The sequence below is a fragment of the Neovison vison genome, chromosome 6, assembly GCF_020171115.1.
Source record: "Neovison vison isolate M4711 chromosome 6, ASM_NN_V1, whole genome shotgun sequence".
Taxonomy (NCBI): Eukaryota; Metazoa; Chordata; class Mammalia; order Carnivora; family Mustelidae; genus Neogale; species Neogale vison.
This window is the reverse complement of record NC_058096.1, coordinates 107277403-107301621: the sequence shown is the minus strand read 5'-3', so window position 1 is coordinate 107301621 and position 24219 is coordinate 107277403. Positions and strand designations below refer to the sequence as shown.

General features: G+C 54.4%; 3 protein-coding genes across 3 annotated transcripts; 1 reads left to right on the top strand and 2 right to left on the bottom strand.

Moving 5' to 3' along the window:
* Positions 1-311: 311 nt before the first annotated feature.
* CHRD (chordin) lies at positions 312-9150 on the bottom strand. The gene is made up of 23 exons (XM_044255124.1): positions 9003-9150; positions 8651-8754; positions 8031-8160; positions 7753-7881; positions 7561-7660; positions 7350-7437; positions 6847-6988; positions 6592-6732; positions 6424-6506; positions 6200-6347; positions 5942-6048; positions 5699-5818; positions 4914-5070; positions 4370-4590; positions 3778-3891; positions 3183-3455; positions 2999-3092; positions 2827-2883; positions 2433-2536; positions 1877-1979; positions 1263-1417; positions 993-1092; positions 312-731 (listed from the first exon to the last, which is right to left on the bottom strand). The coding sequence occupies exons 1-23, from the start codon at positions 9148-9150 to the stop codon at positions 679-681; spliced, it is 2871 nt and encodes a 956-aa protein (XP_044111059.1). The 3' UTR covers positions 312-678.
* A 3690-nt stretch (positions 9151-12840) lies between these two features.
* On the top strand, positions 12841-16510 carry THPO (thrombopoietin). Its single transcript, XM_044255123.1, has 5 exons — positions 12841-12926; positions 13163-13290; positions 13590-13676; positions 15479-15646; positions 15889-16510. Exons 1-5 carry the CDS (start codon positions 12914-12916, stop codon positions 16468-16470), a joined length of 978 nt encoding a protein of 325 aa, XP_044111058.1. The 5' UTR covers positions 12841-12913; the 3' UTR covers positions 16471-16510.
* Positions 16511-19913: 3403 nt separating this feature from the next.
* Positions 19914-23294, bottom strand: POLR2H (RNA polymerase II, I and III subunit H). Its single transcript, XM_044251918.1, has 5 exons — positions 23031-23294; positions 22022-22105; positions 21845-21938; positions 21224-21307; positions 19914-20282 (listed from the first exon to the last, which is right to left on the bottom strand). The coding sequence occupies exons 1-5, from the start codon at positions 23101-23103 to the stop codon at positions 20165-20167; spliced, it is 453 nt and encodes a 150-aa protein (XP_044107853.1). The 5' UTR covers positions 23104-23294; the 3' UTR covers positions 19914-20164.
* Positions 23295-24219: the final 925 nt, after the last annotated feature.

Here is a 24219-nt window from a genome sequence, read left to right as displayed (position 1 = left end):
CAGCAAAATGCCATCTATGGGTAGGCCAGGGAAACCACATTTGCGTCTGCCTGAGTTCTTGAGGCTCTGGTCCATCTCAGCAACAGCCCCAAGCTCCACTGGGGCATCTGGGCCAGCCAGCGACTGCACCAACCCTCTCCCTCTCTGATCTCTGCATGCTCCCCAAGACTCAGAGGGAAGCCCCTGGAGCCAGGGCTCCCACTCTCAGACCTTCTCCACTCAGGTCCCTGGTCACAAAGAAACGACTTTTACCCTGAGACTGGAAAAAAATAATAATAATAATAAGTTTTAATAAATACAAAAATCTCCAATAATGACTCTGCTCAGCTCAGGGGCAGCAGGAGTGAAGTGGGGGGACCCTTGGTGCTGAGTGAGGATAAATTAAAAAATCCCAACAAGCCAGTGACATTCTGTACAGAAAGAAAGGAGTTGGGTTTCCAAGGCAGAGGCTGGAGGGTGACAGGGCGGGAGTCCGAGTGGCTGTGGCCTTGGTCTGCCCTGGCTGCCCCTTCCCCTTGTGGAGGTGTGGTTACCAGAGGTAGTGGGGGGAGGGAGAAGAGGCAGAAAAGAGGGGCCAAAGGCACTGGGTTTCCCATAGGAGAATGCAGGGTCCTTGGCGCCAGTCCTTCCCCTAGCCCAGGCCCCGTCCTCTTGGTCAGGCGGCCTTCCAGCTGCTCCCTAGGAGCCTTCGGCTTCTTTCGCCAGCTCTGGAACTGTCCTGGTCTCTGGGGCTGCCGGAGACAGAAGGGAGTAAATTTTGGAGCTCTGTGACCTTAGTCTACCTGTCTAATTCCTCTGGGCTTCAGAAATCTCATTTGTAAAGAAAGAGTAGTCAAGACCAAGTCCACAAGGCTGCCGTGTGGCAGAATGAAAGGGCACTGGTTAAGCAGATAGCATGGCTCCTGGCAGGGGGGCAGGTGCCACCTTCCCTCCCTGGCAGGGGGCGGGTGCTGCCTTCCCTCCCCAGGCCCACCAACAGCCCCCTCACTCACGCCGCCGGGGTGCACAATGGGAGCAGCAGCGACTCTCCTTCCCTGGACCGCAGGACAGTGGCAATGAACAGTCATCCCGCTCACAGTGGGGCACCCCTGCCTGGTGCACAACAGAGCAGATTTTGAGGGTACCCAGGGGCACAGGGACACAGCAGCCTTCAGCCTCTTCAGGGAAGCCCATTCCCAGGAGCCTGCCCTCCCCGGAAAGGTCTCTCCACTCTAGGCTAGGCCCTCCCTGCCCACCTCACACAAGGCACGCTCTCCACTCACCCCACATCTGCAGGTGATACAGCTCATCTCCCCAAAGGGGGGCACTGAGGGGTGCCAGCTCTGGCTCTCTGGGAACCACTGCCCTGCAAAACGGCAGCCCCGGGGCCCATCGGCCTGCATGGGGTCCCCCAATTGGGGGTGGGCCCCTGACCCCACTGTTGGAAGGGAGAGAGAGAGAGAAAGGGAGGGAAGGAGGAAGAGCTCAGCAGATGTGAGTTCTGCAAGGACCACCCAGGTTTTATTTGTCTTTGACTCTCCAACACCTAGCAGTTTCTGGTACTTAGTAGGTGACAAATTTAGATGAGAAGATGGATGTATGGGGGGAAGGATGAATAGATGATTGGATAGTTGGATTGAAGTGGGGAAGGGAGGGAGGGAGGATGGATGGATGGGGCAGTAACCAGAACCCATCACAGCCCACTAATAAACCCATGCACATTCTTTCCAAACGCATTTAGAGCCCTGGCCCCAGGCTAGGCACAACGCAGGGTTCAGTAAATGCTGAATTAACTGAGAAGTCCCTTCCATCCACCTTCACCACACACCCCCTCACCCAGGACAAGGCAGTGAAGCACCTCACCTGCCAAGGAAAGCCCCAGTGCCCACCCCCTCACCTGGACACTGTTTGCAACAGTCAGTGGGGTTGGCACGGACCGGCTGGGCGCAGGCCAGCCGAGGACACTGCACCTTCTCACAGTGGACATCTCCAGTGCCCCCCTGCAGGGATCCATTGAGGGAGAGTGTCAGAAAGGAAGGGGAGCCTCCTGCTTCCTCCCTCTCCTTTTCCATCCCTCAGATGTCGTATTTCCATGGCCCTTCCCTCAGAAGCCTGGACTGGTGCTTTCTACACCTGAACGCAAATGCTCATGGCAGCCCCTCAAGGCAGCCACTCCCCTATCTGCTTATAGGAATAGAAAGGGGAGTTCAGGGAGGTACAGAAAAGGCCAGGGCTCTATGGAGCGAGTCAGCGGGAAGGGCCAGAATTCACCGCCATGTCAGCCCTTCCCTTTTCCTGCAGGAAGTTGACTCTCCAAGCTCAAAGGACTTTTCTTAGTGTTTTCATCTTTGAGCCTTCCTCACCAAGGCTGGGCCTTCCTCTTTCAGCAGCCCCCTCCCCATCTCCACAGCCCCTGCTGGGTTATGGCACCAGATAGGATTGGGCGGCCATACCTTACAGGTGCAGACAGCACACTTAATTAAGCCAAATGGGGGCACGACGGGGTGCCACCGGGTACCCGCTGCCCGCCAGCTCCGGTCGCCATCAAAATAGCAGCCTGGAGGGTGTGGGGGGGGGGAACAGTGCCCAGCTGCCATGAGTACTGAGCTCATTGGCTGGGCCCACAATCAAGGCTGGAGTCTCGGGCCAACCCCACACTAATCTGACCCCAGGGCCCACTTGCAAACCAACTACTCTAATGAAGCCTGCCAGATGTCCTTTGGAATCTGCGCCCCTCAGCCTCCCTCTACTCACTCCCATATATGTTCTCACTCTTTAGCACCCCTCCTGGTCCCACCCATCAGCTCCACTGGATTTCCCCATCCCTGCACCAGACTCCCAGCTCACCCTCTCCGGGGTCTCTGGTCCGGGAGAGCCCAGGAAGGTCTCTGACATCTTGTTTCTCTGTGGGGCCAAAGAAATAGTGAAGGCCAAGAATGGCTAACCCCTTCCCTCCACAGAGGCCTCATCCCTCACGGTGAACCTTCCGCTACCCCTTCCACTCAGGTGGGACACTCACCCGGGCACACAGGGCAGCACTGGTCCAGTGCCTGCACCGGGCTGGGACAGCTGAGCGGCGGGCACACCACGGGGTCACAGATCACTGTGCGTCTCTGCAAAGAGAGGGTTGGGTGGGGGGACTGACTGGGACTTGGCTTGCCCCAGAACCCAGACCTCTCAGTGCGCCCTTGGCTGCGTCCTACCTGGCAGGTGCATAGCGAGCAGAGCGGGTCATAGTTAGGCGCCCAGCGAGCCCCATGGGGACGCTGCTGCCCCTCAAAGTAGCAGGTGTTGGGGTCTCGCGGGCGCCCGGGGCTGCCTGGTTTGGCTGGCGCGGGAGTGTCTGGGCCCAGGACAGCAGGCAGTGGGGGCAGTGCCGGGGCTGCTGCATCGGGAGCCCCAGCCGCCCATGCTCCTTCAGTCCCCTCAGCTGCCAGGCGCAGGCCGCCTACCTCGCACTGGTTGGCGATGTGCACCTGGGAGGAGAGGTGAGTTGAGGAAGCGCCCGGGCTCCTCCTCGCATCTCCACCGGCGGCCAGCCCACCTGCCCAAGCCACCTCGACCTCTGAGTACCCCTGGGAAGATGCTATTAGCACCAGAAATCTCCCCCCAGCAACCAGGGACAGGGTAAGCTGCTGCCAGCCTTGTCGTTGACACTTGTCAGGCTTCATCCTCCCAACCAGCCTGGGAATGTGACACCACCACCCCCAGGACTCAGAGAGAGTGAGTGACTCAGGCAAGAATACACAGTGCCCGCCCAACTCTGACCCACCCCAGCGGCCCACGCTGCCTGCCCACCTGCCCCCGGAGCTCCCCTTGGGGACTCCCTTTGGTGGTGATCAGCAAGGAGGCCTTGCCCTGGGCCAGGAGCCGCAGCAGCTCAGGCTCCAAATCCTTCACCACGCCCTGGGCCTGCGAGACACAGGAGAGGGGGCGGGAACAAGGCGCTCTGGAGCTATGCCTCCCCTTCTCAGTTCACAGATGAGAAACTGAGACAAGGGGAGGTGAAATAAGGTCTTCCGGGAAGTGCAGCCCATTAGCGGTGGTGTGGAGCTCAGAAGCCGGGTCTCTGACTAGGTCCCCCTCAATGGGGGTGGGCTGCGGGGTCTCTGACTCCAAGTCCCCGCAGCCCACCCCCATTCAGGGAGGACCCGCTCCCCTGGAGGTTCAAGAGATCCTGCCAGAGAGGGACGTAGGAAGGAGAATGGATACTAAAAGGCTGAGTCAAACTCATAGCCAGGGCTTTCTGACTTCCCAGCCCAGGTCGGCTCTGCCATACCAGGGTACATGCTCTCCACCCCCCACACCAGCCACAGGCCTGCACAACCCTCCATGCTTTAAAAAAAAAAAAAAAACTGCAGATCTTTTCAATCCCCCACCAGGTCCTCACCTCTGGGCCATAGAATCCCTTCAGCAGCCGCCGGGGCCCTGGCATTCCAGGAGGCCCGAGGAGGTGGGCAGTGACAGTGCCCTGTTCGGAGCCACCAAGCCCAGCCAGCAGCACTTCATAGTGCAGGTGACAATGGGTGTCCAGGGAGAGCCAGGCATGTCCTGCTGCCTGGCTCTGCACAGGAGGTAACACCAGGGCTCCTGCCAGGGGCACGGGCAGTGCTGGATCCAGACAGAGGAGAGGTGAGCGATGAGGAGGTAGCCTAGAGCAGCCACTCCCTTCGTCCCTGTCTTCCCCTGAAGCTCATTCCACACGTTGGCAGACACTGTCCATAGGCTCAGGGCTGGGGGGCAGCAAGTTTTAGACCCCTGCGCCCTGGCCATGGAGAGGGTCTCCCAGCAGGGGCACCATCTACACCCCCACCTTCTCCAGATGCCAGCCAGGGGCTCAGGCACAGAGAAAGACACACCAGGCTCTGGCCCCCTGGCACCCAAGTCCCAGATTTGAGGATACCAGAGGGCAGGTGAAGCCCTGGGGCACTCACTCTCATGGCGGGCGCTGTGTCCACTATAAGGCAGGGCAGACACGTGCCCCCGCAGTTCTCCATCTGGGAAGTCCTTGGTGCCCACGTTCAGGAACAGCTCATTCTGCAGCAGCATATGAGCCCCTCGGGCGCCGAGTCCAGGGCAGACACCCACAGCCTGCGAGGGGCAGGGGTAGGGAAGGATGAGAGCCCTAGGTACAGCCTGCCAGGTTCCAGATGAAGCCCTCCTCAGCTTTCACACAAGCCCGAGATTCTGAATGCCTTTCCATGTTTTGTGCCCCATGTTACACGCAACATACATGCGTAACTGGATCAGCACCTCGTGAGCCCGGGTTCGAGTCCCTCCTCTGCCACTTCTTACCTATGTAAAAGTCTTAAAGAGTTATTTAACCTCTCTGATACTTCACTTCATCATCTGTAAAATGGGAACCATGAGGATCAAAAATCATACAAGGAAGGCAATCAGTGCTGTATATGGCACAGAGAAAGCCTCGGTAAGTGGCACTCATTATCACATCTCTAATGATATGATCTCCCTAGCCAACTCTGCCTCCCATCTGATGTGACATGGCTGAGGACAGGGGCACATCTGATTTTCTTTGTATCCCAGTCCCTAGCCTGAGGCTCCCTAAAAATGCACCCAGGGAATGAATACTTCCATGAAAGAAACCTGTTAGTGAATGACTGACTCTGAACCTCCCTGCTCATCCAACCTGGCTTTGCACACCCCTGTGCTGTTAGCTCCTGGGCACAGCCCACGGCCTGGCTCTGCAGACAGCACTCACTGTGTGTCCTCCCAGCTGGAGTCCGGCCATGTGGCACAGGACAGTGCGCTGGTTTCTCCGCTGAGGCTTGGTCTCCAAGGTCAAGGCCACCACCTCACTGCCTGTACCTACCACCTGCACCTGGGGGGGCACAGTAGGGGAGGGCACACTGGAGTGGCAGAGAAGGCTGGAGGTCTGAACCGGGCAGGCCAAAGCCCCACCCTGCCCTGCTGCCCTCCATCTTGGGCAGCTGCTGACTCTTACCTGGTAGATCAGGGAGCCATTTCCCAGCAGTGTAAGCCTGGCTGAGCCGGCTGCCCCTGTCTGAACTGGGATCAGGGCGTCAGCCCCACAAAGGACGCTTTGCAGGACTGCAGGGGGGATCAGAAAGGTGGAGGCTGGCTTGCCCCACGGCCGTTCATCCCTCCCCAGCCCCCAGGATTCCTCCCATACCCACCCTGGCCATGTGTCTGTGCCTGTCAGTGGCGTGTGCCCGGGGTGCCATGGCCCACCCCGCCTCACCATCGCAGCTCTGCCTGGCAGCAATGTGTCCACTGATGCGCAGCCCCGGCATGCCCACCCTCTCCAGGGCCATCTGGAGCTCCCCCAGTACCAGCCAGTCCATCTCCTGGGCAGTCAGGTTGGGCAGTACCTCAGCAAAGCCTGGCTCCTGAGGACAGAGCAAGGTGTGGCTGGTGCGGCAAGGGGCCAGAGCAGGTGGCAGCAAGAACCAGACCCTCACTCACCTGGACTGAGGCATTGGCCTGGAGCTCTCGCAGTAGCTGCCCCTGGTGTAGAATCTGGAGCTGCAAGGGCACCTGGGCCGGTCCTGCAAGGGCCACACATGTGAGGAGGCCTCTGAGGGATCAGAGCTCTCCCTCCACTCCTCACATGGCCTGCCCCATCCCACTCACCCCCGCTCCTGGATTCCAGCAGTCCACGGAAAAGCAGCAAGAAATGCAAGGAGTCCTCCGTGTCACTGAGAGTGAGGAGGGCGATGCCCCCTATGCCAGGCTGTGGGGGGCCTTCTAGGGTCAGGATGGCACTGAAGGTCTCTGGGAGAGAAGGAAGGACCATGAGAGCCCATCAGGAAGTCCCCTCCTCAGCCCACTCTATTCCTGGGGATACAGAAGATACAGAACTTCACAGGGGCTCTGTGCTCCCCTCACCTGCAGCCAGGGCCCGGTGCCGGATGAGAGGCCCCCAGACCTCCCCCGAGGGGTGAGTGGGTGTCACAAGCGCCACATGCAGCTGTTCTGCCCTAAGGAGCCGCAGAGACAACCGAGGCACTGCCCGCCACACCCCACAGACCTGGAGCAGAGAGACAAGAAGGCCCCACTCAGACCTTACGCAACACAGGCCAGCTGAGAGACCCAGCTCTGGTGAAGAAGGAATATGCGAAGGAGCCCTGTGCCCTCCTAGGAAGCTTAAGAAGGGGCCTTGGAGCCAGATGCTGGGGTCCAAATCCTGGCTCAGTGACTTACTAGCTTGTGACCTTGAGCAAAGCATATTCTGCTACTGAGCCTCAGTTTCCCTCATCTGTAAAATGGGCATCATAATGTCAGTGCCTTCCTTTCACGGGGCTGCAGTGAGAACCCAAAGAGACAATGCAGAGCATGTTCTCAGTACAGCGCCCAGACTGGATAAGCACTAGTAAATGGCATCATCTCACCAGGCCATCTTGAGTGGGGGCAGCAGGGTGTTCAAACAGGACGCTGCCGGCAGAGTCTGAGAAGCGGATTCGAGTAGGGCGGTCCAGCCTGGGAATGAGGGTCCGGTGAGCATGGGCTCTGAGCCTGGGCCAGGAACTGCTCCACCGGCCTTTCCCAACTCTCCTTCCCCAGTCCCCAGCTCACCCCTCCTCCCACCTTCCCCTTTCTCACTGTCTGTAGGAGATGGAGAAACGCAAACCGGAGCGCAGCAGAGACACCCGGGCCCTTGCCACGGCCTGCGACCTAGGTCCTGTCAGCAGCGCCACGAAGTCTGTGAGGAAAAGATGTCTGGAGTTTTGTCACCCGCTGCGGCCACGGGGCGGGGGCAACTATAGTTCCAGTTCCTGCCTGGCCCACACCTACCCGTGTGTCCATCTCCTCTCCCCCGATCCTCAGAGGCCGGCTCCCCGCGGTCACTGTAGCTGCGGTGCTCTGGGTCCCGGGGATACTCAAAGGCCAGGCCCGTTGGCGGCTTCTCAGGACTGCTGCGCTCTAAGCCCGGAGTGGGAAACCAGGGCTTCAGCTGGGCACGAGGAGGGCCAGTTGGCCGTCCGTCTGCTCTGTCCGCCCCAGCCACTGGCTCAGGACCAAGTATCACTGCCCGGCCACCCTCCCCTCCCCTCCCCTCACCAGGGCCTTACCCTGGGGGCAGGTCTGGCAGCAGTGTCCTGGCAGCAGCCGAGGCTGCACGCAGGCCAAGGCTGGACACTCGGGTTTGATGTTCTTGCAGCTGACTCTGCCCGGACCCCTTGCTCGGCGACCCCACTGAGGCTGCTTGTGGGGAAGACGGGGAAAACCAAGGGAGTGCCAGATGGGGAGGGTGGCAGGACGAGAGCAAGTTCATCCCATGGAGTCAGACCACTCTGCTTCTTACAAGCCGCATGACCCTAGACAAACTGCCAACCGCTCTGGGCCTTAGGGTCCCTATCTGGAAAATGGGGGAAGTCATAGTGTGTATCTAGCGGGATTATTCTAGGAGTTCAGTGAGAGAGAAACCGTTGGCAAAAGAGCCTGACACATAGTGGGCGGTCAATAGCAGTCAGCACCTGAGACTTGAAGGGGGGCTTCCTCCCAACTTTCTCTGCCAGGAAAAAAGTACATATGGATATATAGATATATATCTCCATAGAGCTACATATCCCTAATACTTGCAGCAGACTCGCTGTTGTCTCACAGCAGCTCCGACTCCACTCCGACATCCCGGGACCCCAGCGCTCCCCCACCCGCAAAGGCCCCGGCCACGGCACTCGGGCTCACTCACCGCCTCGCAGGCGCACAGCACGCAGCGCATCACCCCAAAGGGCTCCCCTAGGTCCGGGTGCCACGTCTCGTCCAAGGCATAGACCTTCCCGCCGAAGGAGCAGCCTGCGGGGACGGGCTTGGCTGGCGGCCGCTGTCCCGCTCCTGCGGTGTGCCAGCCCTGGGAGCTGCCGGCCGGGCCCTGGGTCCCCCCCCACCAAGCCCCCCCCCCACGACGCGCCTCGCGACCCCAGCCCAACCCTCCTGGCCGCCCGCCGTGCTGAGCCACCTGCTCCCGGCGCCCCCTCCGGGCGGGCGCAGACCTGCCCCGAGCCGGACTCTGTGCCCGCGCGTCCCCCGGGGCGCCCACCTACCTGCCGCTCCCCGAATGGGCAGCGGCTCCTTCTCGGGCCGGATGGGCAGCGCGGGGGACTCGGGGCCGGTGCCGTGGGCCGGTCGGCAGCCGAGCAGCAGCAGCCCCAGGAGCAGCAGCGGGGCCGGCGGGGCCGGGAGGCTCGGCATGACGCGAACGGGACAGCTGGGGAGGCGGGAGGGAGGAGGGAGCAGGAGAGGGAGGAGGGAGGTGGGAGGAGGCCGGGCCGGGGGCGGTACGGCGGGAGGGGGCCGGGGCCAGGGCCCGGGCAGTGCGGCGAGGGGTTCGTCGGGCGGCGGGAGTCGGCGCCGGGCCGGGAGGGGCGGGAGGAGCGGCCGGGAGGAGCGCGGGCGGGCGGGCGCTGACCCGGGCCGTACGCGGCTCTAGTGCCCTGGGCGCCAGCTCTGGCCCGTTTTATGCCCCGCGCTTGGCGCCCCGGCCGGGGGCCTCCTCCTCAGCAAACGGGGCGGCGGCGGCAGCTCGGCGAGGGGCCGGGCTGAGCCCGGGGGGTCCGGCCCAGCAGCAGCGGCCCGGATCGCGAGTGGGGGAGGGGAGGGAGGGGCTGGGACGGGGCAGGGGAGGAGGGAGGGGCTGGAGGGGAAGGGGGAGTGGAGGGGGGAGGGGAGGGACCAGGGGGCGCGAAGAGGGGAGAAGAGGCGGGTCTGGAGCCCCCCGCAGCTGGCGGCCACAGGGCGGCTGCACCAGGAGGTGCGTGTCCCGTCCAAGACGGGAGCCCCAGGCCAGGGAGGGGCAGAGGCCGGGCCTGAGGCCTGTGCCGGCCACTGGGCTAGTACTCCGTTCCTGCCGGAAAGATGAAGACTTGTCTTTTAAGGATGACAACGTGGAGAAAACGCCCATCAACTGATCTCCCCTACTGTGGGCCCACAGCACCTCTCAAACCCCACACTACCCACACTCACTGCCTGGCCTGTGGCCCTACCTCTTCTCTGAGGTCTTCCCTCAATCTGCTGTTCCCGAGGACAGGGACTTAGCCAGAAACAGAGTCCCCTTGCTGTCTGTGACAGTGTTTCCCTCCCTACGGTAACCTGTCGGTAACCTATCTGCAGGCCCATCCAACCATCATTGTCCCCACCCTGACATTCTTCCTCACCCTCTTCCCTTCACCCTGGGGACCCTCTGCCTCTCCATCCCACCCCCAACCTCCTTTGTCTTGGTTTCCTGGTCATGACTGCCTCCCTGTCCCCTCCCACACCCATTAGCCCACCATCCTCCCAGCCATCCCAGCACCCTCCTTCCTAATCTTAGGAGGCATCTCGTCTGGCTGAACTGGAGAATTCCGGGATCTAGGCCATACTCCTTAGCTGACAGCCCCATCCTTGGTAGGAGGAGCAGGAGGGGAAGAACTAGGATGGGGGGTGATGGGAACAAGGTCAGGCCAGGAGGCCCCTGAGGACAGAGACTGTAAGGAGACTGGGATTGAGGGGAAAGCAAAGGAACTAGAACCAGGGCCAAAGGAAGAGGGGGGCCAGCAGGAGGTATTTGCGGGGGAGGTTCAGCAGCTGTCTTTCCTAAGACAGGGACACATGGGCCTGGTTATTCCTCTTGTCACATATGGAATGGTAGGAGATGGAAGAGGGAGAAAGGGCAAGCTCAGGAGAGCTCAGGCACAGAGGTAAATGGTGTTAGCTGTCTGAGCCACTGACCCCCCCCCCAGAGGGGCACCTGAGCCCAGCCTAACCACCCCCTACGTGCCCCCCTCACCTTGCAATCCTCTCAAATGGTCCAAACCCTTTTCCTATAACACTGACCAATAACAGGGTCATTCCCCAACTTAGGCAATACCCACATTCCCACTGAGAAAGGGGGACGAAGACTCAACCCCCACAGGGTTATAGGAGAGAAAGGCAGGAAAGCAAGAGCCCTAGGGGGTCTCAGGAGCAGGTGTGTTGTCCAGGGAAAAGAAATTTGGCCGGTCAGGAACTGTAAAACACACCAATCTAAAACCAGAACCAGATCTCCGTGCCTCTTACGTGGGAACAAAAATCGTCCTGCCAGATTTCTCCTGGGAAAAAAGACCTGTTCCCCTCCCATCTCCTCCCCCAGCCAGGTCCCAGGTTTCCCATCTCCTAGGAGAAGATGGATCTCCCTGTTGAAATCCTTCCTGTGGTGTGTGTGGGTGGAGGAGCTGGGCTCTGCTAGTGGACCATGGTCCAGGCAGGGGTTCCACGTTCAGTGCAGGTGGGAGGAGAAGGCGTCACTTCCGGGGGCCTTCGGCCTTCGCCGGTATCTGGTGGCTCTCTGCTCTCTGATTGGACAGAAGTGTCCGGGGCAGGCTTGTGACCCTACTGCTGTGGAGGGGCTGTGCCCCAACACTACGTGTCTTCCTACCCATCGGCTCCCCAGAGTGCTGCCTGCTGTGCACCTGGGTCCTGGAGCCCTTCTCCACCCGGTGAGTGGCAAGCAGAGTTTGGAATTAATCGAGAGTAGGAAGGACAGGAAAGAGGAATTGGGCTTTCAGCTGGGGGAGGGGCAGGCAAACTGGAACCTACAGGCACTGACCTTTGTCGAGAAGAGTGTAGCCTTCCCAGAATGGGAGGAGCAGGACTGAGCAGGACTGAGCAGTGGTAGGGGGTGGGGTGCTGGGTTCTGAGGGACTGATCACAGACTTGGAGGAATATAGCACTGTTCTGGCTGGCCCTAAGGAAAGGGGACATGTGCCCAGGGAGAAGATAAGAAAGGTGGTGCGTTTAGGGCTTAGGGCATGTAGCATCAAACTGGACACGGGCCCAATCTCCATTCTTACCCAGTTGCTCCTGGTTAGTTTAAGGCTCTGAATCTTGGGGCTGGGGAAGCTGGGCCTAAGGAGAGGGTAGTGGGAGGAGGGCTCATGCATGTTGACAGACCTACAGGAAATCCCAATATTGAATCAGGTGCAGGCCTCTTTGCACAACTTGTCAAAGAAGGAGGAGCCCATGTGGGGGGTCCTGTGAAGGAACTAGAAGGGGTCTGCAAAGGGGGCAGGGAGGAAGATGTGGGCTAGGGGATGGTTATGGTGACACCGGTGTCCAAGGCGAGGTAAGCCATGAGAGGTGGGTGTCTCACTCAGCAGGTGCCCATTGCTGGGCAACTTTACCTCAGGTGGGAAGTGCCAGGACTGTTAGCCCCTTTCTCTGCCTCAGATAACCCAGTATTTTAGAACTGGGAGTGCAAAGAAAAACTTCAAGAGGCTTATGGGGGGAAGTAAATGGAGAGAGAACGAGCAGTTAATTGCTCCCATACCACCTTCTCATAATCTTGCAATCACCAACCCCTAGTAGTCCTTTTTGTTTTCCCCCAAGTCCCCTCCTCAGCCCCATTCCCCCAGCTACCCCTCAATGCTTTGCATGTTTGCTAGCTCCTCATCCTGACCCTATTTCCCACTTTCGAACCTCTCCTCCCAGGCTTATGCCACAATACTCCTGGTTCCCTCTCCCCATCCCAGATTTTCTCCAACCAAACAACTACGGTTGCTCAGAATTTGAGGCCAGTTACGACGTGTGTGTGTGTGTGTGTGTGTGTGTGTGTGTCCATATTCTGTCCTGCTTCTCTCAGCAGGGGCAGGGGCAGCAGCCCTACATCTGGTCCACTGAGGAACCCTGACAAAGAGGAGACACCATACCCTGTAGTCGCAAGGACCTGGGAGCAGGCAGAGCATTAGCAGTTTGAGGCTGGTCCGCATCTCATGCCCTCCCAGCAGCTGTTCCCCCAGCCAGGCAGTCTTTTCCTTGACACCTGATTAAATGCTCATTATTCCTGGCACTTGCAGGATAGATTCCAGACCCTCTTCCTCAGCCCACCTGTGCCCCCACCGTGCAAGAAGTGCCAGAGCCCAAGCCGCCTCCATGGCCCCAGGAAGGATTCAGGGGAGAGGCCCCATCCAGGGAGCCGCTCCTACCAGACAGCCTGGCCAGAATGGAGCTGACTGGTAAGAAAACTCCTGCGGGATCTCAGGCCAAATCAAAGCAGGGTTAATGAGAGAAGAGAAGGGAGATGTGCTGCCAGGGTGGAGGGCTGCGGGAACCCAATCCACCAGGATTAAGGCTTCTGAAAGGTAAATTCCCTGGATTTCAGGTCTGGGTCCTAATTGGGAATTTCTGGACTACCACCTGACAATGATTTCTTCCTTATCCACCCTTTCAACCTCACTTCTCCTCATCTCAGAACTGCTCCTCGTGGTCATGCTTCTCCTAAATGCAAGACTGGATCTGTGCCTTCCGGCTCCTCCTGCCTGTGACCCCCGTCTCCTAAATAAACTGCTTCGTGACTCCCATGCCCTTCACAGCAGACTGGTGAGAATCTCCCAGCACTCTCCCCTCTATCCATTACCTGGGTAGACACCCTCACTCCCATCACTCCCTCCCACTCCCTGATCTGATCACTGTTCTTCCCATATTGTCCTTGGTAAGACCACCACCTCCCCATCACCACTCCTTGACAAGGATGACGATTTGCAATTTAGTCTACTTTTAAAAGCTCTGGTCTGGATATCTATTACTCATGGAAGTCTATCCTAGTCACTGGGTCACCATACCCCCCCTTCTTTATTTGAGCTTCTCCACCCTACCCCACCACCAATCTTTTTCAATAGAGCCAGTGTCCAGACATTAACCCTTTGTCCACACCTGTCCTGCTGCCTGCTGTGGACTTTAGCTTGGGAGAATGGAAAACCCAGAAGGTAAGAAAGCCATCCTTCCTTTGGTTTCCCTAACTCCTGTTTTCATCAGTTTTCTACTGTTTCCCACAATTTCTTCAAAATCCCTGAGCTCCCTAAAAATCTCTCACCTTTGGCTTGGCCACCCTAAACTAATCTACATTCGACTGTAATGATATCCTCTGGATGACGGCTTGTGGTCCCAGTATGTGAAAATGGATTCAAAGCTGAGCACCCAGAAAAGCTAGATAGAAGTCTCTCATGGTGGGGCACCCAGGCAGCTCAGTGGGTTAAGACTCTGCCTTCAGCTCAGGTCACAATCTCCCAGGGTCCTGGGATCGAGCCCCGCATCGGGCTCCCTGCTCTTCTGGGAACCTGCTTCCCCCTTTCTCTCTGCCTGCCTCTCTGCCTACCTATGATCTCTTTCTCTCTGTCAAATGATAAGTAAATCTTAAAAAAAAAAAAAAAATATTTAAAGATTTTTTTAAAATCTTAAGATCTTTTAAAAAGATCCTTAAAAAAAAAAGAAGAAGAAGAAGAAGAAGTCTCTCATGGCCATGCTTTTGACCTGTTCCTGTGCAAACTTAAGCTGCCATGAAGAAGTAAGACTGGTCTGTCATACTCAGATGACACAAAACTGGGAAGCAGAGGTAAAATAGCAAGAGACAGAATCAAGTTTCACATTGCTGAAAGGCTAGATCAAAAACAAGGTAAAATTTAGCAGAGATATACAAAAAATTCCACATTTACTCAAAGTAATCAAGGAAGGTCCTATTCCAGCTTCCAGGCCACAATGCCCCCACTTCCCCTTATATAAACTTCTGGCCCTAGAACTTACTATGAGCAAGATCTGGGAGGACTGAGCTAAGCTCAGACTTAGCAGGTAACACTATTAAAGCAGCTGTTTGAAAAGCTAGTGATTCTTGGTGGCTTTAGGTGTTTAGCACCCACCCTGTGGAAATATTCCTAAAAACCTTTAAGTGGCCTGGACTTAAGAGTAAGGAGTTGAGTACTGTATATCCTCCTCTAAACACATGCTAATTTATTCAGGGGGACCATATGAAACTAGCATGTGTCCAGAAGGAAGAAGCAACCTGAACAGAGAGGTTAGAAAACATGTTATGTGAGGAATGGCTAAAAAAAAAAAAAAAAAAAAAAGCCTATCTGATGAGTTTGGAGAAAAGTGGTTAAGTCTTGTGCTATAGCTGGACCTGCTTTAGTCTGGGGCTCAGGAAACCTCCTGGGAGGGAGCACTCCTTGCAAGGTGAGCTCTTCTACCCTCAAGATCCCTAGAATCCCCTTTCTTTCCTCTCAGGTCTTCTGGGGGTGGGGGCGGTCCTGGGCCAGGGACAAAGGGCAGTTCTTAGGGATCCCTTGCAGTTCCAGCTCTGCCATTGATCAGTAAACCCCTTTCCTTCGTCTTTATGATCTTTGGGATGGTCTCATCTCTATGTTCAATTTTTACAAAATCATATGATCCTAGGATTTTGTAGCAGAAAGAGTAGATTGGCAACACTAGAACCCAGAGGCTAAAAACTGTAATAGCACAGATTCCAACATAGTGTACGGGGCGGTGGGGGGGGCGCTTTTCTGACTGAAATTAAATGTAGGGCCAGGCTGGGTTACCGGACACTGGAGTTATTCAAGCAGGGGCTGATGACCAATTGTCGGGAGACTGTGAAGGAATTCCTGTGCTGGGTGGGACCTTGGTCCTGTCCAATTCTCAGCTCCTATGATTCATTCCGCTGGCTACTCCTACGGGCTCCCCACCCGCTATTAGCATGCCCTTTGAAGCAGGCCGCGTCTCCCTTCCGTCTCTTTTGCAGGAGCAGACCAAGGCACAGGACGTTCTGGGAGCCGCAGCCCTTCTGCTGGAGGGAGTAATGGCAGCACGGACCCAACTGGGACCCACCTGCCTCTCATCCCTCCTGGGACAGCTTTCTGGACAGGTCCGCCTCCTCCTTGGGGCCCTGCAGGGCCTCCTTGGAACCCAGGTAAGTAAGTCCTGAGTCAAGGGGACTATAGAAACTTGTCCTTTGCTGACTCCTTCCCTTTAGGAGACCTAAGGGCAGAAAGGTGAATTCTGAGAATCATGAGGGTAGCACAGCTGGCCAACTAAGGAGTGCTCGCTTCCAGCCATAAAGTCTGGGTGCTGGCACCTTATCTTTCCCTGGAAACGAGGGAGGCATGATACCTGGCCCAGGTCTCTGGCCTCAGGCCCATCCTCTGCCCTCAGCTTCCTCCACAGGGCAGGACCACAATTCACAAGGATCCCAGTGCCATATTCCTGACCTTCCAACAACTGCTCCGAGGAAAGGTGCGCTTCCTGTTGCTTGTAGTAGGGCCCACCCTCTGTGCCAAGCAGGCCCTACCCACGACAGCTGTCCCAAGCAATACCTCTCTATTCCTCACACTGCACAAGCTCCCAAACAGGACTTCTGGACTGTTGGAGACAAACTCCAGTGTCTCCGCCAGAACTACTGGCTCTGGACTTCTGAAGAGGCTGCAGAGATTCAGAGCCAAGATTCCTGGTCTGCTGAACCAGACCTCCAGGTCCCTAGACCAAATGCCTGGACACCTAAACAGGACACACGGACCCTTGATTGGAACTCATGGACTCTTTCCTGGACCCTTACCTACAGCCCTAGGAGCCCCAGATATCCCTCCAGCAACTTCAGGCATGGACTCCCTGCCCCCTGACCTCTGGCCTGGATATTCTCCTTCCCTAGCCCATCCTCCTACTGGGCAATACACACTCTCTTCTCCTTCACCCACCTCACCCACCCTTCCAGGGCCGGCTCCAACCTCCCCCTCCTAACCCTTCTGCCACACCCAACTGGACCAGTCCTCTTCTAATTGCAGCCCACCCTCCCTTCCAGAATCTATCTGTCTCAGGAGGAGAAAGGTACTCTGGCCCTGCCAGCATCAGCACTGTCTCCATGTAAAGTTCCCTTTCTGGGAGCCAGGCCCTGGGAGTCATGTTATATCAGATTACCTGCTTTCACCTGAAACCCAAAGTCCTGCTAAAGGGGGCTACACGGGACAGAAAAGGGGATCATTTTTCACTGGATATTGTAAAACTTCAGAAGCTATTTTTTTAAACTGTCAATAATATTCACCAGAGTAGCTAGTTATCTTTGGTCTATTTTCTGCACAAATTTACAACTTACTAATTCTCTATGAGCTCTTTTTCATACAATTCTGCAAAGGATTCTGCATACAATTCTGAATGGAGATAGACCCTAAGCTAATGTCAAAAAACAGGGGAAAAAGAACTTCAGTTTTCTACTCAGAACTAAGGTCAGTCTCTTTATCCCCTTTATTGTCATTCTCAGTGAGACTCTGATCTCCTTTTCTTAGGAGATCCTGACTCTTGAAAAATGAATGTGAGGTTGTCTCTCAGAAAGGCTGTCTCTACACAATCAACAAAATTGAGCCTAAATAAATAAAGAAGAAATAAGAACACCCAAAAGCTAACTGAAAAGCAAGGGAAAGAGGTTCTTCAGGGAGCAATAGATCTCCCCCTTCCCTCCCCTCCAAAAATGTTAACAGGAAGCCTCGGAGAGCCTCACACCCCAGGTAAGGCTGTGCAGACAGTTCAGTCAAGACAAAACCTGGATGTGACAGCTGAGCAAACAGGGAGAGCTTCAGCAACTCAGCGGGAAGCTTCAGCAGGCACGGGTTCCTGCCTCCCTCCTGTGGAGGTCAGGGGGAAGTGCAGGAAGTGGCAAGAGTCACTCTCCCAGGGCTCACACAGCGGGAGGGACAAGTACAAGTTGAAGCCTCATTTCCCAATTCCCAGAAGTCCACAGTATCCAAAAAGCAGCCCTATGTGACCACTATAAACTCTGCTAAGGATTCTCTAGAGAAGAACCCAGGCTTATGGGGCCTTGCAAATAAATGCCACCCTGATGCTTACGAAAAGGTTTATACGGCCCCAAGCAAAAATTCCACGGCAAAGTTCAACCCTACCTCCAGAGGCTCCTGCAGGAAAACTCACAGAAGCCTTTTCCTCTTCCTTTCCCCCAACCCCCCAGAGAGGAAAAACTACCCGGTAGGTAAAAGAGCCAAGATCCCAGAGTTCCAGACACTGCCACAAATACCCCAGGACCACTAAAGGTATTCCAAAATAGAAGAATGAAAGCCAGTGTGCCAGGAGCCTTATGTAGGTTACCTTTTATAGTGCTCACACACCTCTGTCAGGTTGGAATGCTATCAGGCTCAGAGAAGCCAGGCGTATTCAATGCTCACACAGCCTGTGAGCAAGAAAAGAAGAAACAGCCTGGGCTGACTAGAGCCCATACAGTCCCAAGTGTGGTGCACTGTCCAACAGATCATTCAGTGATTCTGTTTATTAGAAAAGATATCTAAGTTCTGAGGGAGGAAATACACCAACAATTAAAAAGTTCTGAGGAGAAAACCAAAGCTCCTGGATGGGGTGACCAGTTTAGACATCTCCTCTCCCATCACTGACAGAACAGTCACCATGGAGAAGGAATCGACAAATATACAAAGCTCAAAAGTGTTCACATTTCAGAGGGTGTCAGTTTTTGCGTGGGAGAGAATAGCTCTTCCACACTACCAACTCCAGCATGCCATCAAGGGGGAATGTAAGTGGAAATTGCAATTTACTGAAATACCAACCTAGGCTAAATGTAATGATCAAATGAAGAATGTTGTGGCCCATGAAAGAGTCAGCAACCGGGACAAGACGAGCCAAAGGGACCAAAGGCAAAGGCTTCAGGGTTCTCACCAGTCAGATGAGAGACAAGGACAGCAAAACTGCAGGATGTATACAGCCAGCTAAGTACCTCCAGGATTGGCATTTGACCTACTTTAGGGCAAATGCAAATAACTCATGGGCTTTTTCAGTGTGAACTAAGCTGTTCCCAACCCTTCCCCAAATGTCTTCAGGTGGATTCTACCCCTTCTACCCTGTCCACAAAATGCAAAAAACCTGTTAGAACCAGAACACCCTTCTCTCTATTCGACTGAACACTAGTTCTCTCTTCTGCCCCTAGGGCAGCCAGGATAGTGCTCTATGCTACCCCACAAACTATTACTATAATTAGGTTCAGACTCTGAGCAAAATCCATCCTTCTCCGACACCCCCGAAAATCTAACTCCAGGTAAAAGTTCTAGGGTTCCACAAAAATTCATCCCAACCCCCAGTGTATCTTCTACCCCCACCCCATAGTAAACTGAAGAAATACCTTTTCCTCCTCCCCTGCAGAGATCATTCATTTTCAACCCATTTCCCTAAATACAATTTCTAACACCTCATGTAAAGACCTGAAAACGATGGGGAAGGAAAAACCCCTGGGCATCCCAGCAGGGGGACCAGCTCCGAGGCAAAGACAGGAGATCAAAAGAGAGAACTGCTTAATACACACTTGCCATCTTTCTGGATTGTTATCCTGAATTTCTCAGGGGAAATGAGAGTCCAGTATACTTTCTCAGAGACCACAAAGGCCAGGCTGAAGAGCCAGCCTCATATGCTGGAGTCCTAGTAAGCATCACCACTTCCTCAATTTTGTTCTTGCCCTTAAGTTAGTGACTGTAGTCAGGCTGCTCCATTGTCCTGGGTACTGGTGCCAGACTGCCAACTTCATTGGTATTGCTGCCCTGTCCACTTCACTGGTCTGTGCAGCAGCTGCCTGTTCAGTGTCACTGGTGAGGAACGCCCTCCCACCACCACCACTGCCCCGCTCCACTTACCCTCCCTCCAGGTCGCCAATGGAACGCAGAGCAGACACTTAGCTACTCCCCTGTTCCTACAACCACCAAATCTGCTCTTCCTACTTTCTTCATAGTCAGGTCCCAATCCAGTATCTAAAAGCCTCCACCCAAAGCTTCCACAAAAATGAACATTTCCAGGCTATGCAAGTGACTCATTCAAATCAACGTGATCTGACTTCCTAAGAGACTGAAAGTGTTGGAAGGACACAAGCAGGGCTCCTTGCCAATTCAAAATTCTATGCCAAATGGGTGGTATCTTCCGGGCCTGGGGTGCCCTCAAGAGCCAAAAGCACAATACTCTCTCTCCCAGATAGAAAATCACATTAGAGAATAAATGAGGATAGGCAACCAGGAGGCTGAGATAACCCTAAACCCAGATACCAAAAGGCCAGAATAGATCCTACATTGACATGTGATTATCTGGCTGTGGGCCAGAAATATACTACAGACAAATTGGAAAAAAAAAAAAAAGATTTTAGGGTAATAGAAAAGATTTTTTTTTTTTTAAGCTGGGGAAACGAGTCTGAAAAAGTAAAGTTTAATTAAAAAATCATATACACAAAACAACTTCTGATTTGTTTTAAGCTCTCCCATTGGGTCTTTCACAAGCAAGTTGAGTCCTCTGAGTCCAGACCACCTAAAGATGCACCCCCAGTGGCCGTCCACTCAGTCAGCCCTTTCCTGAACAGATGGTCAGTAGTAACTGCTCCTCAGGCTTGAATGGATGTCCAACTCCTGAGTGACTAAGCAGCAAGGTTGGCTTCCTGTGTGCTTCAGAAAGCCAGTTTCTTCATCAGCAGATAAACTCTGGAATCCACTTCAAATCCATGCAGGTTGTTGGCATCACCCTGCAGCCTCATGAGCAGGCCGCCATAGGACACGTAGGCAGAGCTGAAATGGAAGGCCCCAGTCTCATGAGTTTAAGCTCTGGAGCGGCAGTGACCCAGTGGCTCTCCATCCCTTTTTTAAGAAAAGGAGGTACTCTTCTAGTGTTTGTCATTAGGAACCAAAATTCAGAGAAGGATGAAGGCAAAGATTTGTGCAAAGAGGTGTTCTTTTCTATCAACAAAAAGTGGAAATTGCTACACACCCAGGATGACAGAAATAGTTAAATGAATTAAGATATATCCATTTACTGGAATGTTATGCAGCTATTAAAATGTTTAGGAAAAGCTTTAAACAGACAAGGGGAAATGTTTTACATAACTTAAAGCTAAAAGAGCAGAATAAAACATTGTAATAAACAAGGTAATCTCAAAGAAAAAATTACACAGGAAAAAACTAGAATATTCAAAAATGTTTATGTAAAAGATTCCCTCTGGGTATGGAATTATAGGTGACTTTTTTTGCTTCTTCACATTACGTCTCTGCTTTTCAAATTTCTTACAAAGGGTACATATTGTTTTAATAAGATTTTACAGAAAAGGGAAAACAGTTGGGCAGGGAAACGAAAGAAGTAGGGACTGGATTGTAGAATAGCAAAACACACACAAATAAACAGAACAAGAAAGTCTAGCAGTTTAATCCCTTACTGCTGCATCTAGTTCTTAGGGAAGCAACCTTCCTTTGCCCTTCACATAGCAAGATCACCAGTTTCTCATTTGGACCCTTGGGCCCTGAGGTCCTGACAAAGGGCCGAGTGAGCAGCCTACATTTCTGACTGGAAACTATTCCACAACAGTTTCTTTCTGGGTCCCACCTAGATCTGAGGTGCCTTGGGGAGAAAGACCAAACCCAGGAAACATGAAGCGTGGTGCAAATTTCCATAGCAGAGCTCAGATTACCAGAACAGGGCTGGGGTGCAAGGGTTCTCACAAGACCATGGCACTTACAGACGAGTTGCTGCTTCAGTAGAAGTTTCGTCGCCCTCAATCCTGTATACTTTCCCATACATTACATACTCAAACTGGTCAGCCCTGTGGAACAGCAGTGGCAAGGTTATTCTTCAAAGTAGTTAACAATAATAAAAAGCCCTTTAAAAACGGTAACTAAGTGTCAACGTTCTAACAGATGTTTTCCAAACACAATGCCATTTAGTCCTCCCAGCCACCCTATGAGCAAGGTGTGACCATCTGTACTTTACTGACAGGGAAACTGAGGCTACAAGAGGTTAAGGCTATTCAACAAGTAAGTGGTAAGCCTGAGATGTGAACTCAGTGGAACTCCAAAGCCTTTCCATTACACCAAACTCTCTCCCAAGATGCAAGGTTCACACAGCCTGGATCACTGAGTGGTCATCTCTTCAGCCATCAGTAAGTTACAACCCACAGCATGTAATCACTGCCCTGGATAAACACCTGGCTGTCTGAAATCTTGAGTACTGCAATTTCCTTACGGTTGCTCAGATTCTACTGATAATCACTTATTCCACAAATTAAATAAGGGTCCTTCTATACCACTCATCTACTTAGTCCTCAGGCATATTTCAAGTACTCCCTTCTTCATTTCCTCACCTGGAAGGTCTATCATCTGTGGGGTTGTATTCACCATCATCCAGGGTACCATCTTCATATAAGGTACTGGCTATGACCAACCGGAACTTGTCACCTGAAAATCATGGCACTTTCTGAGACTGAAGAACAGCTGAAATGAAAAAAAGCTTCCTGCTATTGTCTGTGTTCAATACTTACCCAAGTCTACAGGATAAATCTGAATGTTTACATCTAAGATCAGGTCCATCTTGAAAGATTCACTCTCACAATGTAGTCGAGACACTGGAGGGAAGCAAGGAAAGAGCCACATAGGTAATTGCCAAGCCCAGGGCAGACCTGGCAGACCCCACTTTGAAGGATTATATGTAACTGAACACTCATTCTAACCCAGTCTGCATCCACTAGCCTCTCATCTGCTCCCAAAGAAGTGCAGACATATGCCAGGAGGACAGGGGAGAAAAGTATGGCAAGTGGACAGAATCCCAGAAAAGAATCAAAGGTCCTCTGGCAATCAATAATATCCTGGTTCTGGGCCTGCCTAGGTGATTAAGAAATAAACTGACTTTGGGCAAGTTATTCATTCATCCAAAGGTTTTGTCTTTCTGTGCCAGATACTGTGCTGAGTGGATTACCAGGACTCTAAGAACTGGTGTTTGTGTTGAAGAACATCTCGGTCTCCAGGCAAAGGAAGAGACACCAAAGAGGAATGATTAGTGATCAAGGACAGAATAAAAAGCTGTATAGCAAGCAGTCAATTCTAAGCTAAGGTTCTTAGGACAATACAAGAATATAGCCTCTGAAGTCGGACTATTTCACTGTGCAGCCTTGGGTAGGTTACTTAACTTCTCGGAACAAAATGGGTAAGACACCAACTACCTCATGTTGGCTCCTGAAAGTAATAGGACAAAGTGTGTGTAAGGTGCACGGTACGGCGACTACCACAGAGTGGAAGCGATTAGAAAGATGCTCAGTCTACCAGCACCATGAGAAAAGGCCATCCAGGCACACGGTACGGCCTGTGTGAAGCCAGGCCGCTTTCGGGGTCTCCGTGTTCTCATCTATACATGGTCTCCTGAGGGAGATTCCTGTATCAGGAACTGCCGGTAGGGGGAGGCCACGTGGGTGGGTGGACAAGGGGCCCAGGGGCGTGTCCCCGAGGAGGTTACCCCCTTCCTCTAAACCGCCCCTATGTCTCCGGACACCTTACCTCGGTCAAACTTCTTGCCCTCCGGGTCAATGTCTTTCACATCAAAAATATCCTCAAACAGGATGCCCGCCATGCTAGGGTGACCACGAGAGCAGCAGAGGGATTGGGAGCGCGACCACGCCTAGGGGTACACCCTCCCCCTCACTTGTAGTAAAGGACAGAAGAAGCGAAAGACAGCGCCTACAGAGCGGCAGCGAGGGACTAGGTCAACGCATGCGCACGGACATTCAGCAACGCCACTACTTCCGCCGCCTGCCTTTCGGGGCTTCCCAACTTCCGCCCCGAATGAGTCCTTCCTAGAGGTCTCAGGGTTTAGGGCGGGTCTCAGGGCCGGATAACTCCGCCCCAGGGGCGGGGACACGATTAGTTCCACCTCCGGCCGAGGTGGCGCCGTTTCTAGCTGTACGCCGAAGCTCTACTGCGCCCTCTTGAGAGTCCGGGTCGGGAAGACTGGAATGCACGGGGGCCTTGATCCTTGGCCCAGAGAAACCCGGCCCAAGCCTTAACCTGCTGGTCTGCGTGCCCGGCGAGGGCACAGTCCGCGCCGGGGGCGGGCAGAAGAGAACTCCGCCTCCAGCGCGCTGACCCTGCAGGGCGCAGAGCCCAGTCCCCCCCAGTTGGCACTGAGGCCTTGCCCGGCTAGGACCTGACCGGCTTGGCCCTGCTGGATGTCACCCGAGCCGGGTCCGTCCAGTTTGGGAATTTGCCATGATGTCACTATGGGGAAGAGGAAAGCCTACACTTGTCCCCTCCCCTGGTACTGTACCCTCCCTACCTGCTCTCTTCCCCTGGGCCCTACTCTCTTCCACTCCGCCCCTTCAGCCTGGCATTAACCCCATCGCACTGCTCTCCTCCTGAGCACTGCCCCTTCAGCTTGGTACTACCTGTTCCCGCACCATTGCCTTCTCCCTCTGGACGCTGGTCTATGGGCTCCTTCATGCAGGCACTGTCCTCTCCCACAGACACTGGCTCTTCCTTTCTACTGCCCCTTCCTCTTGGGTGCTGGCTCCTCTCACACTGTCTCCTTTCTGGCACTGCCTCTGCCTCCCACATGCCCCTTCATCCTGGTCCTGCGTCGTCCCGCACACTCCCTGTTTCCTGTGCACTGGCCTCTCCCCCAGCACTAGCTCCTACATTGCCCATCCACCCTGTGCTCACCCCACCCTCTGCTCTATCCTCCTCCGGACCC